Source organism: Caloenas nicobarica, chromosome 1 (assembly GCF_036013445.1).
Source record: "Caloenas nicobarica isolate bCalNic1 chromosome 1, bCalNic1.hap1, whole genome shotgun sequence".
Lineage (NCBI taxonomy): Eukaryota > Metazoa > Chordata > Aves > Columbiformes > Columbidae > Caloenas > Caloenas nicobarica.
The window spans coordinates 125037014-125052156 of NC_088245.1; the positions used below are offsets into that span (position 1 = coordinate 125037014).

The following is a 15143-nucleotide window of genomic DNA, read 5'->3' on the forward strand; positions in this document are numbered from 1 at the left end:
CCTAAATAAATAAGACACATAATTCCTATCCAAACAGGTTTTTGCTTCTTCTCTTACAGAGAGTGCTTCTGCACTTAAGGAGAGGCTGGGAATAACCCTTTGAAGTCAAATTTAATTGAATCCAAAATGAAATACTTTGTTTTAAAACACCTAACAAGAAAGAGGATAAAGAATTAGGACCACAAAGTTACCGGAAAGAGACAGAGTTTATAGAAGTGGTGAACAGTTTCACATTTCTAAAATTTTTATTGCAATTGGCTTCCACACATGCCTAGAAAATAATGCAAACTCAGAATAGCGGATGCCTTAGAATTGCAGGCTTTATTCAAATAAATGATTCACTACAAAACTTTGTGACTGCTAATTTAAAAAATCCAACTTCCTTCCTATTGTACAGGTTTTCTAAAGCACTAATTAATTTTAATGTGATGATGTGAACGCATTTGTTACAGTTGTTCTTATAAACCACATATTGTGCTAAACGGACTACCAATCATCACATATAATATATGTATTTCTGTATCCGTTTCCTTGCCGTATCCTAAATTCCATATGTTCACATCATCTCTTAAGCCCCAGTTTAAATGTGAATTTTTCAAAAGAATTAATTAGTCTTTGTTTAATGGCTGTTAGCTCTCATCAGTCTCTGTGCCTCCAACGGACACCAGAACAGTAGTACCACAGTGTTATCAGAGGAGGAAGTAATTTCTGACATACTTTGATCTTCAGTTTTGCACCTACAATAAAACCTTGTCTAGTCTCATGATCTTGCCAGCCTCCACATCAGACCAAAGAGGTTGGTGAGATAACTGTGGAGAAGCAAAGAGGGAAGTCAGTTCTCATGTGTCTACTGGCAAAATCTAGTCTAGATTGCACAGAAAACCTGAACGGCCCCTTGTCTTCTACCAAGTTAATATTCTATCCCATAAGCTTTCAAGTGCAAAACCTCCATTCACTTAAGAAGGATTTGCAGAGATGTTGCAAAGTGAGTTCCTTATTATAATATTACCTTGCTGTATGATTTGGAATATCTGTAAACACTGGAGTAATATTCCAGATCCACTGGAGGCATGGGATTAGTGGGCAGTCCCACTTCCATAAGGTTATCCAAGATATTTTGTAAAAGGCAGAGGCTTCCTCCTGTCCACTAAATGTTAAAATAAATGATTATACTAAGCATGAGATATAGACAACCCATACCCTCAGTGGTTAGCTATCCATCAACAGCAGTTTTAGGTATGCTCTCATCAGCAGTAGAAAGAAAAAAAAAAAAATCTACTTTTTTAACACTAAAGCCAAGTCTACAGCAGTAACATCATGGCAGAACATGAAAATCTAAATGCTCACAACAGACAAAAAGCATAAATTTTCCCTCCTCCACCTTGCCTCAAAAAGTAGTTCAAAAGTAGCCCCTTGGCCAGAAAAAAGTATTTTACATCAGGCTCAAATTTTGGTATTCATTGAGAATATAAGACTGTCCACATCAGAAGGCTGCTTGCAGAATCATCTTGTTTTACTTTGGTCACTGCACTGGTTTGACTGAAAAGAAGTTAATTTTTTTCAGGCAGTTAGAAGCTGCTCTTTTTTTGTAGCTAGTGCAGTCACTGTTTGGATTTAGTTTGAAAACAGTAAGACGACACTCCAGGACAGAATCCATGTTTTTCTTCAAATAACTTGCTAGTTGTTTTGAGTTGGAACAAAGAGAAAGAAAGAACCTACTGTTACCCTACCTGTTGTCTGGGACACTAAGGTCTTTCTGGGCTCTCTCTCTGCATGTGCCGACAGCTAAGAAAGGGGGTGTAGATGGGGCAGACCTTGACTGACATCCAGGATGACCAATGAAAATATTCTATACCATTAGCATCATTGCTTCATATTTAATGAAAGTAGGGTTTGCGGGCTCAGGAAACCCATTCCAGTTCTGTTCCGTTCCGGTTGAGTTCCATTCAGGAGTTCCTTTAGTTTGGCCTTTTCCCGTCCTGCTGTTTGCAGAGGTCTCTGGGCCTTTCTGCCTTTTTCTCCCTCTCCCCAGGCTTGGCTGTTCGGGACCAGGTGCTGCTGCCTGGGGTTGGCTGCTCAGTGCCAACAGAGCTTGTGAGGAATTGCACTGAGTATCACTTATTTTATATCTTCATTTTATATGTATTCATAGTAGTATACTAATATTATTTTGTTATTTTATTGAACTGTTTTTATTTCAATCCACGAGTTTCCCCCTTCCCTTTTGATTCTCTCCCCTACTTGGTGGGGCAGGGGGCAGTGAGCAAGAGACTATTGTGGGTACAAAGGACGAGAGCCAACCTCTCGGGTGACCAGCTGTTAAAAGTTCACACGGTTTTCTAGGTCAGAACCCAGAACCTTAAACTATTCCTGCTTATTCACGATAGATCTTAAAAACCAACTGAAAGCTGGCTGTGTCCAAAGCTTCTGCACACTCCACAAGGCAGGCAGGCAAAAAGCTCCCCCTCCTATGAAGTTTCCTAAAGCCTTTCAGAGCACAGTTCCAGGACAGTCTGCCTGTCTGTAATACCCGAGTTTACAAACAGTAAAAAGTAAAATAACAGATCAGCATCGATAAGCTGTTTCACCCTGTTTCAGGGATCCAATTTTAGCGTGGCCTCTACTCAAGGCCAACATTTTGAGAACAAGCAGTAAATCCCTCTCCATGGTGTGAGGTAGATCTAGCCAGAGCACCAATCACATAGCAAATACTTATAAATCATGGTAAACATATACAGGATTATTTTAATAAAGAATATAAAGTCACAGCGATATGTTGAACATGGCAGGAAAACCAGTTTTGTCTTTCTATAGAACATAAGATTCCAGGAAATTCTAGTCAAAATCTAAAGTTGCCCCATAAGGTAAATTACAACAATAGATAGTGATAATGCACCAGTGATAACTGATCCTTATCAAATGAGTCAGAGAAACACTGATAGGCAGGCACAGATAATCAAAGAACAATGAATATGACATTTTTATGGATGATCATTGTCAATCATTTCCTTTGTCAATGATGATGCACAATGCTAATAATAATTTAGGACACTGTGCAAGGTTTAGGATTCTTAGCATCTTCAAAGATCAAGACTTAATGTTACTGCAAGAAAAAAAAACGACAGACATATCATTATGTAAAACTCTTTAACTGAAAATCACTTGAACTTGTGATTGTGACATTATGTGCAAAATGACAAGGACTATACGGAATGCAAAAATATTTCAGATTTCAACAAGGTTGAATAAGACTTGCACATGTATTTCATCAGCTGGTACAAAGATAAAAAGAATCTTTACATCACGTAACTGTAATTTGTTCTTAACAGTACTTTCCATATGTTGGTGAGCCCGTTTATTGCCCATCTGTTAGAAATAAAAGTAAGCAAGCTGAAGAAACTAAACCCATGCACCAACACAAGTCAAAACTGTTAAACAATACATTTGGAATAATATGGAACAATATTTAAAAATATATATGAACAATAAGAATGGTATTAAATGTTCTATGAGCCATACTGGATTACACGGTCTTTGAGGCAAGGACCATCCTTTATATTATATGAATATATAACAAAATGCTGAGCATCGTACATCATCTATTTGTACAATGGCTAATGTTGCTATAAAAGCAGCTTTAAATAATAAACTTGCTGCAAGCTCAAGCACCTTCAAATGTAAAATTGACAAAAGCATAATGAAAAGAACACGCTTTTCATTAAGAAATTACATTATTGTCTCCTCTCTCTAAAGGTAGTTATAACACAATATAAGCAACGGCAAATTTTACTTAAAAATTACCAAGCATATTATCCTGATGAAGCAGATTTGCTTTGAACAGCAGAGCCATAGCCTAGTAAAACTCAGACTTAAGCCTAAGGCTGCAGTAATTAATCTAGTTCACCCTATCCAACCCCCAAATCCTAACGTTCAGCTCCTAAGGAACCAGAACATAATTCTCAATGAACCGAAGTTGCCTGGGATAATTCTACAGACCCTAAGGATTTGCCTATGCTGCAGGCAGAACCAGGAGCATATTCTAGGATACACAAGCACACTGGATTTTGGCTTGGTAAGGGAATGGGCAACAGAGCTCAGCACTGCACGGCAAGCACTAACGCAGCGAGCCCACTGAGCACCACGGCACTGCTGCTACCAGCGCCTGAACTCGACAATTCTGAAACATACTGGGGTACACCTACATTATTACCCCCGCCCCCCTCACCCCGTAGATTACATAAAATCTAATTATGCACAAATTCTAATTATAAGCATCCTACAAAAGCAGATTTAAAAAAAAAAAAAAAAAAGATTCGCAATAAAACAATACCTAACACATAAACAGCAATGAGGAAAACTGAGAAGTATTTAACACTCAGGTTTGAGAGGAGTCACCTCTAGAACGTGTAGTGACACCCTGTGAAAGGCAAGTATATAATATAAAAAACTTGAGAAGTTTTAATAGGTGAAAAAACCTCCCAAATTTAATGTGAATTTCCAGAACCACTGGGAGCCTTCCCTGTCCTGTGAAGATTTCGTTTTCCTGTACAAGTTACTAATAGTGTTTTGAGAGCACTGCATTTATATTATACACTGGAAGGAACATAATGCCAGGTACTCAACATTATAGAAACAGCCATCACCATTTGACACCTGGGTTTGAAACCTGAAAATTAATCACCAGTGCAGGAAGTCCATTCTCACTCCCCAAGCCAGGAGCCCTCAAAGAAATCATTCTTACAGCTTTTTAGCTGATGCAAGAACTGGACAGAGATAATTTGGATGTAGTAATTCTTCAACCATCTTCTTTAGCATTGTGTTTGAGAACAGCCTTTCAGTTTTGCTCCGTTTTACCTTTAAGTGAGCAGTGCTGTTTCTCCCACGGGGATAGTATCTGGAACACAGGAGACTCCACTTAAGTATGAGAAGAAACTTCTTCTCAGTGAGGGTGACAGAGCACTGGAACAGGCTGCCCAGGGAGGTTGTGGGTTCTCCTTCGCTGGAGACATTCAAAACCCACCTGGACGCCTTCCTGTGTAACCTCATCCAGGTGTTCCTGCTCTGGCAGGGGGATTGGACTAGATGATCTTTTGAGGTCCCTTCCAATCCCTGACATTCTGTGATTCATGCTATCGAACACACTCCAGTGCCGGCCCGTTGCTCTTTTCAGAGCGGGGTTTAGTGTGTGCTGTGAGACATGACCACGTGGAATAAAAAACAAAACGAAACAAACAAAACCCCAACCAACTACAACATTTTAAAAGTATGAAGCCAGAAGCGGGCACTGCACTCGCCCCAGCCCCCACAGCCTCCCGGCCCAGCCGCGCCTCCTGCCCCGCACACCGAGCCAGGGCCCAGCCGCCCCAACATGGCCGAAGCAGCTGCGGCCTCCCCTGAGCGGACGAAGCTGCGGAGGCTCCCAGCTCTGTCTGCCCACCCAGCGGCTGACAGAACACGCGGCCAACCCCCATCCACCGCCGAGGCCGGCACCGGGCCCAACCCTGGCGGTAGCGCCAGCTTTATCCCCGCCATTTCCCCTCCCCGAGGCGGGGCCAGCGCTGACATGGCGGGGCCCGGGGAGTAACCCGGGCCCGGGTCACGTGGTGCCCGCGCCGCGCGCGCGCTCCCTCTTCCTCTTCCCCCCGCCCCCTCCCACTTTTCTCTCCCTCCCCCCCTTTCTCTCTCCTGTGGGTGGTGCGGGGCCGGGAGGCCTGCTCGATCCCAGGGTGCTGTGCGCGGCGTGGGCTCCGCCATCCCGCTGGGAGAGACGGTCTGTGCCGCGGCCCTGCCAGCGAGACGCCCGCACCGGTCGAGCGCGCGGAGGGAGAGGGGAAGAGCGCGAGCCCCCCGCCGCCCCAACGGCCATGTCCGCGCGCGGCCCCTGAGCCGGACCGAGCCGCCCCTCCTCCCCCTCCCCTCCCCCGCGCGGGCGCCCGCCCGCATCAGCCGACGCCGCCAACATGGAGGCCGTGAACGCCTTCAACCAGGAGGTGGGAGCCGGGGAGCGGGAGGGAGCGAGGGAGGGAAGCGCGGGCCGGGAGGGCCGCGGTGGGACAGGGGAGGTCACGGCGGCCGCCATCGCTCCCCTCACAACCCGCGCTCGGCTTCCGGCTCTGGGCCGCGCGGGCCCGGTGCGGCGCCGCCAGAGGCCTGCGCTGGGGAGGGCCTGGGCAACGCTCGGCCTGGCTCGGCCCGGGGGCCTCACGCCGGCCGGAGGGGCGGTGTGGGGCGGAGATCGGGTCTCCTGGGTAAAATGGAGGCGAGCGGGGTCAGGTCCGCCGCGGCAGTTGCAACGGACGGGAGCGTTCCCCGGGCGACGCTGCAGCCCAGGTTCCCGCACGGGCCGGGGGGGGGGGACGCTGAGGGGATCTTCGCTCTCCCTTCTCTGCCCACCCCCGCTCAGTTTCCTCCTCGCCCCACTGGAGCGCGTCCGAGCTGGGATCCCTGTGACAAGGCGTTCCCACTGCGTGCGTGTTGTTAAGGAGGGGGAAGCCGCGTTTCAGGGCGCGAGGCACTTTTTTATTTCCTCGCAGTGGTTTGGCAAGGGACCTGCCGTGTGAACAGGCGGCAAATAGGATAGGCTGGAGGTTGAAAAGAGAGAGGGAAAGCTGCGAGGGGGCTTATCTCTGTATAGAATCGACTCCTGGGGTTGAGACTAAGGGATCGACCCCAACAGTAGGGACATGGGAGGTAGGTTGGAAAGCGTAAGGCATTCAGTCTCCTTTCATGTTACACAGAAGGTCCCCGTCTTCTGTGATGCTTTTTTTTTTTTAATTCCTTAGCCAGTCAGAATTTGAAACAAAATGGTCTGTAGTTGTTTTTTGCATAATATGTAGCAAAACACTGGCCTCTATAAAGTTTTTGACACGTTACTTAAAATGTTTCCTAGATTAAATGACGCTCTCTCCTCAGTTTGGTGGTTTTACTTTTGCAGATGCTCTATGGACTATAGAACATGCATATTCTTGTTGCAGATCATCAGTTAAAGCTAAGCCAGAAGATATTCCAGAATGTTTAATATGTTTTGAAGGTTAGGTTGCTGTGCATGTTTGCTGAACAGAATCAGGAAAAATGGCAGACTGCTCTCATGTGATGAAGTCATGCTGTGTAAAGTTCACTCTCTGCAACTGCTTGTCAAACACACACACAACTGAAAATCTACTCATCGTTAACAAAATTATAGAAGTACAAAGTGAAAAGCAGATTGCATACGTCTCCTTAATAGTTTTATTTTTATTTATTTGCCCGTGTTAGAGGTGTATTGTGTTGTTTTGAACCAGTGGTATGGAAGGGTACAAAGCAGCCTTCCCAAATACATTAAAATAGAACATCACATCTGCAGTGTTTTCAGTGTTCATGAGACAGAAATATTCTTACCTGCCTAAATATAAATAAGAGTTCTAGCAAATGATTACTTTCACTTCATTCATTTCAACATGTTGCTACCTGATAAAACTTAATTGTACAGCCAGTGCTTAGTGTTTCTCAAACAACAAAAACCACTTTGCTGATCCGGTGATGAAAGTCTGTGTGACTTGAGCGTGAAAGAAGCGTTTCTTGGTATTCTGTGACTCCTTTTTAGAAATGGGCATGTTTTATTTCATACTTCTTCCTCTCAGATGTAGTAAAAGTGTGAAGCTTTTGTTTGATATAATCAGAAATATTGAGTGAAATTCTGGTGGCTGGCTGCTGAAGGATAATAAAACACTGAATTTAATTTGAACATCAGTTATGGGAAAGAAAACTATACTTACTAAAATCCCTGTTCTGCAATCGTTTAAGCATATGACTAGTTCCATAGGACTACTTGTGCGTAAAGCCAGCATATTAATAAATTCAGGGTTTGTGTAATTACTGTCCTGTTCTCAGAAGGCATATTTATGATATTAGCTAGGAACATGAAGTTCTGTTCTTAAACTCTTCTCCTTCCATGTGTGTTGCCTAAAGCTGTGCACGCAAAACGGTGTATACTACCATAAAAGTGTGAAAAATCTCCAACTTTTTTGAGGTGGGTAAGATTTATGGTCAGATATTGTTCCATTTCTGGGCTTTCTCAGTGAAAGCAGAGAAAGTGAAAGAGCTGTTTTACAAAGGGTCTCAACATTATCCACAGAATGGTGGGAATAGCACAGGCTAGTGAGTGTGTGAGAACTCATTTTGTCTGTAAAACTCTCTTATAATACATAGACATTGTGAGGACTACAGAGATACCAGTCTCTGTTCACTGAATAGTTAATTATTTTATTGAGAGTGGAATAGCTTCAACAGCGAAGATTGGGGTATCTACAGAATACCCTGTAGGTCAAGAATTCCTGAACTTGCTGGCTGCACAATACCACTGTAGATAGAGAACTGGGGTTTTATAGTGGCAACTTTAGCTGCAGCAGCCATGACTTTTCTGCTGAACTTGCCGTGTGTGCTAGAGGTGATGTGATTCTGGCTTTACTGTCTCTTCTTCTGTGGAGGTGGCAGCTGTCAGCTCTTTGCCAGTCTACGTGAAGGAGGAGATGCCGCTTATTGCTTCAGGTGATATGATCAATTGGGATTTTTTGGGGTGGGTTTAGTAATTACAGCGATTTCTTGAATGGGGGAGGTCCAAGTTCAAATCATGGCTGTAAATTAGGCATCCTCTAAGCTTTTAGGCTGGTATCTGCTTCTCAGACAAAAGACTTGGGCGGGAAGAGAAAAGCAACACTTTTATTTATGCAATTTGAACCATTTTGTTTTGGCTGAAGCTGTTTACCCAGTCCAGTAGAAACCATTAGTTTTGGCTGCCTTAGGTTCCAATTCTACTTGGAAGTTCAGTTTCTGCCCTTTGGGTTATAGGCTGCTGACGGTGTGTATGATTATGTTGCAGTGAAGTAACAAGTTTCTGCCTGTCAGCTGGTTGTGATAAGTATGTGATCTTAACTGCCCATCTGAATCGTGAGGTAAAACTTAAATATAGAGGTTTGAGTTAGCACGTTGCACTTAGCAATTGTGGTGAGCTAGTAAAGAACGCTTAGAATCAATTAGTTTGGCTCTGGCAATGGGTGGTAACTTACAGGGGTTGCGTAATTTGATTGTACTTGATTGTGTTGCCCATTCCCTTAGTCCTGTTCTTTGTACCTGCATTTTGAATGCAAGTTTACCACTAAATGTGCCTCTTAAAAATTCTTGGTTTTCTACACTTTTTTTTTTTTAATTGACCCAACAAGTTTGCTGCTTTATTTTTATCCAGCAGATATTACCAACCGAATAGGTGGGATTTAACAGTTATGTAGTATAGTATATTTTCCCTGAGGAAATTATTTCAAACTCTGTCCTGGAAGAATGAGTTAGAGTTCATGTACTGTGAAGTGTATATGTTGTGTTAAGTTAATAGTACAATGTAAGTAAATCACAAAAGGTAACTTGATAATGCTGCAAAACTTTGTTACAAAAAACCCCACACATCTGTCGTGGTTTATAAAGGTTTTAATTCTTGCCATGTTTTAGTTTAGGGGGTATATGTTTCCTTTTCTTCAACCTGGAAAACTTGAAGGATAGTTTACTGGTTATCAGAGTTAGAAATGGAGATTTCTTCTCAGTCTTGCTGCTGTAATGCAGTATATTTACTTAATTGTATGTCTCAGGTTGGTAATAGTTAATCTGTACCACTGAAATAATTGTTATCCCACTTAAGCGTGCCTAGATCACAGACAAGATAGATACTTTGTGGGCTGCTTCTTTAAAGTTAGAGCTGCAGCGTTATTCTTACTGTTTATCCATATTCAGTGAACTGGACAGTTTTATTTTTGATCTAGTGTAGCTATCTTATGCTAATGGTAGGACTTCATTTTGAATGTTCTGTTACAATCTTTTGCTCACTGTTCTTCCCCTCCCCTATCCTCCCTAGGTCCTATAAATAGAGGTTAGCAGGATATCCTTCACAGTGGTTCTTCAGCAGTTACTGGAACTCATGAACCCCGGTTAGATTCCCTCTGTTGTATGACAAGGCAGCAAGGACACAACTACCAGCATATGTGGTTGGAGGAAAGATTAAGATAGTCTTTTGTGCATTTTGGCACCCTTTGTCTCTTTAAGAAAACAGTGAAAGCTGCTACCTGGCGTAGCTGCCTAAAATGATTACCATATTCCAGTAGGTACAATAGGCTGTATTTTTGTCATTGCTGCCACTCACACATGTCCTGGTAGAGTGCTTAAGCAGCAGTTCAGATGCTATTTGGATGGGGTAGAGGGAGAGGAGTATAGGAGAGTGCTGCTAGAGTTCTAGAGTGAATTTAGTCCTGTTTTTAAACTGTGAAACCCAAACTGAAATTATTGCAGAAGCAGTGTGCAGCTCTTTGGGATGGGAGTTGCTTTGTTCCTTTGATGAATGTATTACAGTAATTGACGGCTCATCGTCACTGTGATCCCGAAAGAGCTCTGTCTGTTGCTTCTGGACTGAACTGTTTCCAGGAATGTTGAAAGCTGTGGAATTCTATTAGAGATTCTTTGTAAGAGAAGAAACGAGGTGAACAGCTTTTCAGGAGACGTGCTGAACTTAGGAGCATAGCACTGATCGTAAGAGTCAGATAAGTTTCAAAAACATTTGTGCAGAAAACAAAATTCTATTCTGTGTACTTTTATGATGTCATTTTCATATGAGTGTCTTTTGTGAAGATGTTTCTCCCCAGTGAATTGGAGTTTGTGAATGGCCTTTCTAGGCCATAGAAATAGCTTAGTAGATGGAGTTCTATTTAGCTTCATTGCCTGGGGTTCATATTAAGTCAACTTTAAATCTCACTTTATTTTCCAAAGAATGTAGCCTGACGGCCATGAATTTTATGATGATCTCTTATCTTCAGCAGTACCTAATACTTAGTATGCTTCACAGCTGATGGTCAAGAATTTAAAACTTACATTGATCCTCTGAGACATAGCTGGGTGACAGATGTTTAGTAGACATCATTATCTTTCTTCTTTTCTTATTAGCTCAAGGAAGAATGGGGACCTGAAGGAAAAAAAGAAGCAATGAGTTTTATAGGGGGAGGAAAATGTATGTGACTGTAACAGATTTTCTTTGAGCCATGTGTATTGTTTAAAATGTCTGACCTTTTAAAGATCTGATTGTGCATTAGTAGTAATGGTGTTTTGTTAACAGAATAATATAGTATCTGTGCTTGTTAGTCACATCTTCCATCGTCCTTTTTTTTTCTGTAGGCACCTGAACAAATAACTACAATTATATGTCTACAAATGACTTGTAGTTTGGCTGTTGTATTGGGTGGTTTCTAAATGCATAAATAAAACACATTCAAAAAAATAATGAATGAATGTACAGAGTACTGACTGTGTCGTGTGTATATGAAGCCTGCTTAGGGAGGTGTTCTTAGACACATAAGAGATGATGAAATTGTTGAGGGCATGTTGGACTGCTCTGTGAAAACTGGAGAAGGGAATATTTAATGAGAGTATTGTAACAATGACCTGAGTGCTTGATATCGACTAATCACTAAATACTGTGTTTCTTTCAGTAGATCATGCTTCTATCTGTGCTGCTTCTTTTCTGTGGGTTTTATTTAGTAAGTGTGTAAAATGGAGCTGTATCTCTTCATTTACAAGTAGAGCTTTTTGTGTCAAAGAAACCTCAGCAAGAGAACGAAGTCAGGGAAGTCAGTTCAAGTCTTAAAAGGTATTTTTACCTTCCTACTGTGTTATCTCATGCCAAAACCAGATAAATAGACTTAAGATCATACATCAAGCTTGAAACACCTCAAAGGATATAAGCCTGATCTTTCTCCTTCTGTGCCAACAGGATAAGTCTCACTGGGTGACACTGTCTCCCTTCTTTCCTAGTATCAGGTTTGGAAAGTGTATGAGCTGCTTTTTTTTTCGGACCATGTGTCTTATGTTTTTCCCTTGGCACCGCTGTTTCTTCTCTACTGAAATTCACACATCACTGTCTGGTTCTGCTTTTCTTGTAATGAAATCAGTAAAAAAGTAAAGCTAATAGTATTCCTGTATTTCAACTTGGTCTTGTTCTGAAGACATACTGTGCCCAGACATGTTATCGTTTTAGGATTTCAGGTAAGGCTGTAGGTAAATTTGAAAATAGTGATTCTCCCCTTTGCTTCAAAAACCCATAATTCTCAGATTTCTGTGTAAAATAGACCCTCAGAGGGAATTACTTGTAGAATGGCAGAAATTAAGAATTTGCTGCTTGAAAGACTGAAAACCAAGGCTATCATCCTATTCCTTTTCCCATTACCCACCCCTCTTAGTACACCTCACTCAGGGCTTATGAACTGGAGCAGGTTCTACAGTTTTGGTTGAAAGGCCTTCTAAGTTCACTCCTGCCACGTTTTTTCTATAGTACTTCTGTACTGTACATTGTATTATAATTTGGGGGTGGTTACTAGCTTGCTTTTTAAATAGCAGGCAATATGGTTAGTCTCCCTTTTGCTATCTGCTGTGGTTTAATGAGTGGCTCATCCTCGTTGTTTATTTGCATTTATTAGCCTGAAAATGAGCAGATGATTTTTCTGCCTTTGAGGTTCTTGGTTTTATACCTATTTTATTCCGTGCTTCTGTACTGTTGTGAAAAGTACACAGAAGTACTCTTGGATCAATATTTTGTATTGTGGCTTGAGTTTAGTAGGCTTTTTAATATGTCCACTTTTTTGTAGTACATGGGTTGTTGATATGGAGCAACAAAGAAATTATTGCTTTTAAAAACAGATGTAGTTACAGTGCACAGACTTTCAAATATAGGGAGAGAGGTTCCAGAAAGGTTTGGCAAATCTTAAATTGAAATCGTATCCTAAGCTAGGATAAAACAATATGTGTGTTTTTTCGTACTACTTTCAACAGGTGAAACTGTTATAACTGAAATAGGAAAGTATTTCTGATGACCTTTGACCGAATGATTTTGATAACATTTTCTGGCTAAGCTTTTCTGCTAATTTTCCTACATTAGTTTTTCCTTATGTATGAAAGAATCCATGCAGACAGCAGGAGACAATTCTTCTTAAACTATTGAAATTATCAAAACTGAATAAAGATACAAGTCTTGAATAGTCCTTGGATTAATTAGTTCTTACATAAAAAATAAAGTTTCATTTGTTTTCCCCTGCTGTCTCTCCTAGTGAATGGGATACCATGGGTGGTTTTCATTGCCAAATGAAATTGCAGTGGGTAGTAGAAATAGAGGCAGAGCTAAACTCATGCTTTTTTTCTTCAGCCAGTATTGTCACTATATGGGGAAGGAAGGTAGGGAACAGCTAGGAGCTGTTTCCTCCAAACATCCAGTTATGGTTGGTGAAAGCAGCAAGTCATTTCTAGCAGGTCAAGCCCTGCAGGGCAGAGCATTCCAGGGACAGGCTCCTGTTGTGAGGCAGCACATTGGAAACACTCTCAAGCTGCAAATTATCGTTGCTTTTGTTACATCCATCTAATTTATTTTTTAAATAAAGTGTAAGTTTTTGTGTCTAGGTTGTTTTGTGAGTTCATCATGGTACCCTTTGAGGAATTAGATTTATTATAGGAAGGACGATCCTCTGAAAAGAAGGCTTTTTTCATATATTGGTTTGGGAAATGTGTGTGAGAGAAGATCCAAGTCTAATTGAACATATGCAAATGTAAAGTACATGGGCGTCTTACTGAAGTTTCCCCTCCTAACAGTGAAAATCCACAAGGAACTAGTAAGCTGGTTAAATTTTAGATGTACCCATCTTTAAAACATGGTTTTGACACATGTAACTGCGATACTGAAAATTAAATAAAAATCAGCTTTAAAATAGTCATTTGGTATTCTAAAATCTTACGAAAATTTAAAAGGCAACAAAGTTTTGATGTGTTATTCTGAGAGTGATGGGGTTGTGTGTGAAGAGGGGGCAGAATACATATATATATATGCACACACATATATATATATACGCATATACGTATATGTGTGTATACATGTATGCATGCATATATATTTATACAGGAAAACATTTGCATCTCAGTTTGTTGCATGTTTCAGCTGTAGTTCACTCTGAGCTGGAAATATCTGTGTGTACTGACCTCACTGCTTTTACTGTGTTTTTGTTGCTGTTGCTTAGAGTGCTGTCTGTAATTGCAAAGGAATAATTTACAGTGATCTGCTCAATCCTGTTCTTCCAAAGCTCTTGTTTATTCCTGCCTTATTAGCCTAAGTTTCAGTCTCTCATGTTCTTTAATTAATGACTTCTCCAAGCTACCATATTCTTTATTGCATCTTCCCTGGCTACTTTAGTGCATCAAGCTGATTTCCTGTTTTCCTGCCCTCTGGCAGCTTCCTTCTCGTGTTTGTTTGTTTGTTTTCCCTCTGGTTGCAATGTCATTCTTGGGATACCTTTTAAGACACATTTTATTTTTTTACTGCCACTTGCTTATTGTCATCTCCTGTCCTGCTATGAGCTCTCCTGGTTTCATGGTTCTCTCTGGTGCTGTTCCTGAAATGTGAATGCTGAAGTGCTGCTTTCACACTGGCTTCTTTGTTCTTGTTATAGGGACTGGCTCCTTTTTCTGGAGGACCAGTTGCTTCTTGGTGTGTGAAGGAAAGGAGTGCCTTCTTAATGCTGGCTCCTTTTTTCCCCTCCACCTAATTTTTTGAGCTTTCTGGTGGTTTGTTCATGGGTGTTGGGTTTTGTACCTTTTTTTTTTTTTAATCTTTCATTACATCTTAAAACAGATTTTCTTGAGTTTTAATAATAGCAATGACTTTGTCCATCAAGAGTCTTTGCACTTATTCTAAAGCAATATAGTTAGAAATTGAAATTAAGCCTTTTTAAAAAAAAACAAGTCAACTCACAGACACCTCTTTCCTTCTGTTTTTTATCTGACAGTTTTTATTTGTCCATACTGTGAATTCTCAGCAAGTAGGGATGTTAGCTGAAGTATGTCTTACAGCTTGAATAGCTTTAAAATTCAAACGTTCTGGCTCTAGGACATGCCTTTTATGGTGATAAGTAATGAAAAGTCGTGGTCTTGATGTTGGTGTTGGAAAAGATATCTGGCTACCACTGTTTTGAAGGACAATTTTTCTTCCTTCATATCTCCTGGAACAGGAATCGAATTAAGAAAGTAAATACCTTCTTGACTATTTTTTGTATTTTATTGGTGTAAGGTAGGGGTAACTACTCCTGCACTCATACAGT

The 15143-nt window shown here is 41.3% G+C and overlaps 1 protein-coding gene across 2 annotated transcripts in view; it reads left to right on the forward strand.

Annotated features, from left to right (window-relative positions):
- Positions 1–5701: 5701 nt before the first annotated feature.
- Positions 5702–15143, forward strand: part of SCAF4 (SR-related CTD associated factor 4) — a 48487-nt gene continuing 39045 nt past the window's right edge. For both annotated transcript variants that reach the window (XM_065650625.1, XM_065650634.1), the window contains exon 1: positions 5702–5990. In XM_065650625.1, coding sequence (XP_065506697.1) covers positions 5961–5990 — 30 coding nt within the window. In that variant the 5' untranslated portion in view covers positions 5702–5960. The remainder of the gene's footprint in view (positions 5991–15143) is intronic.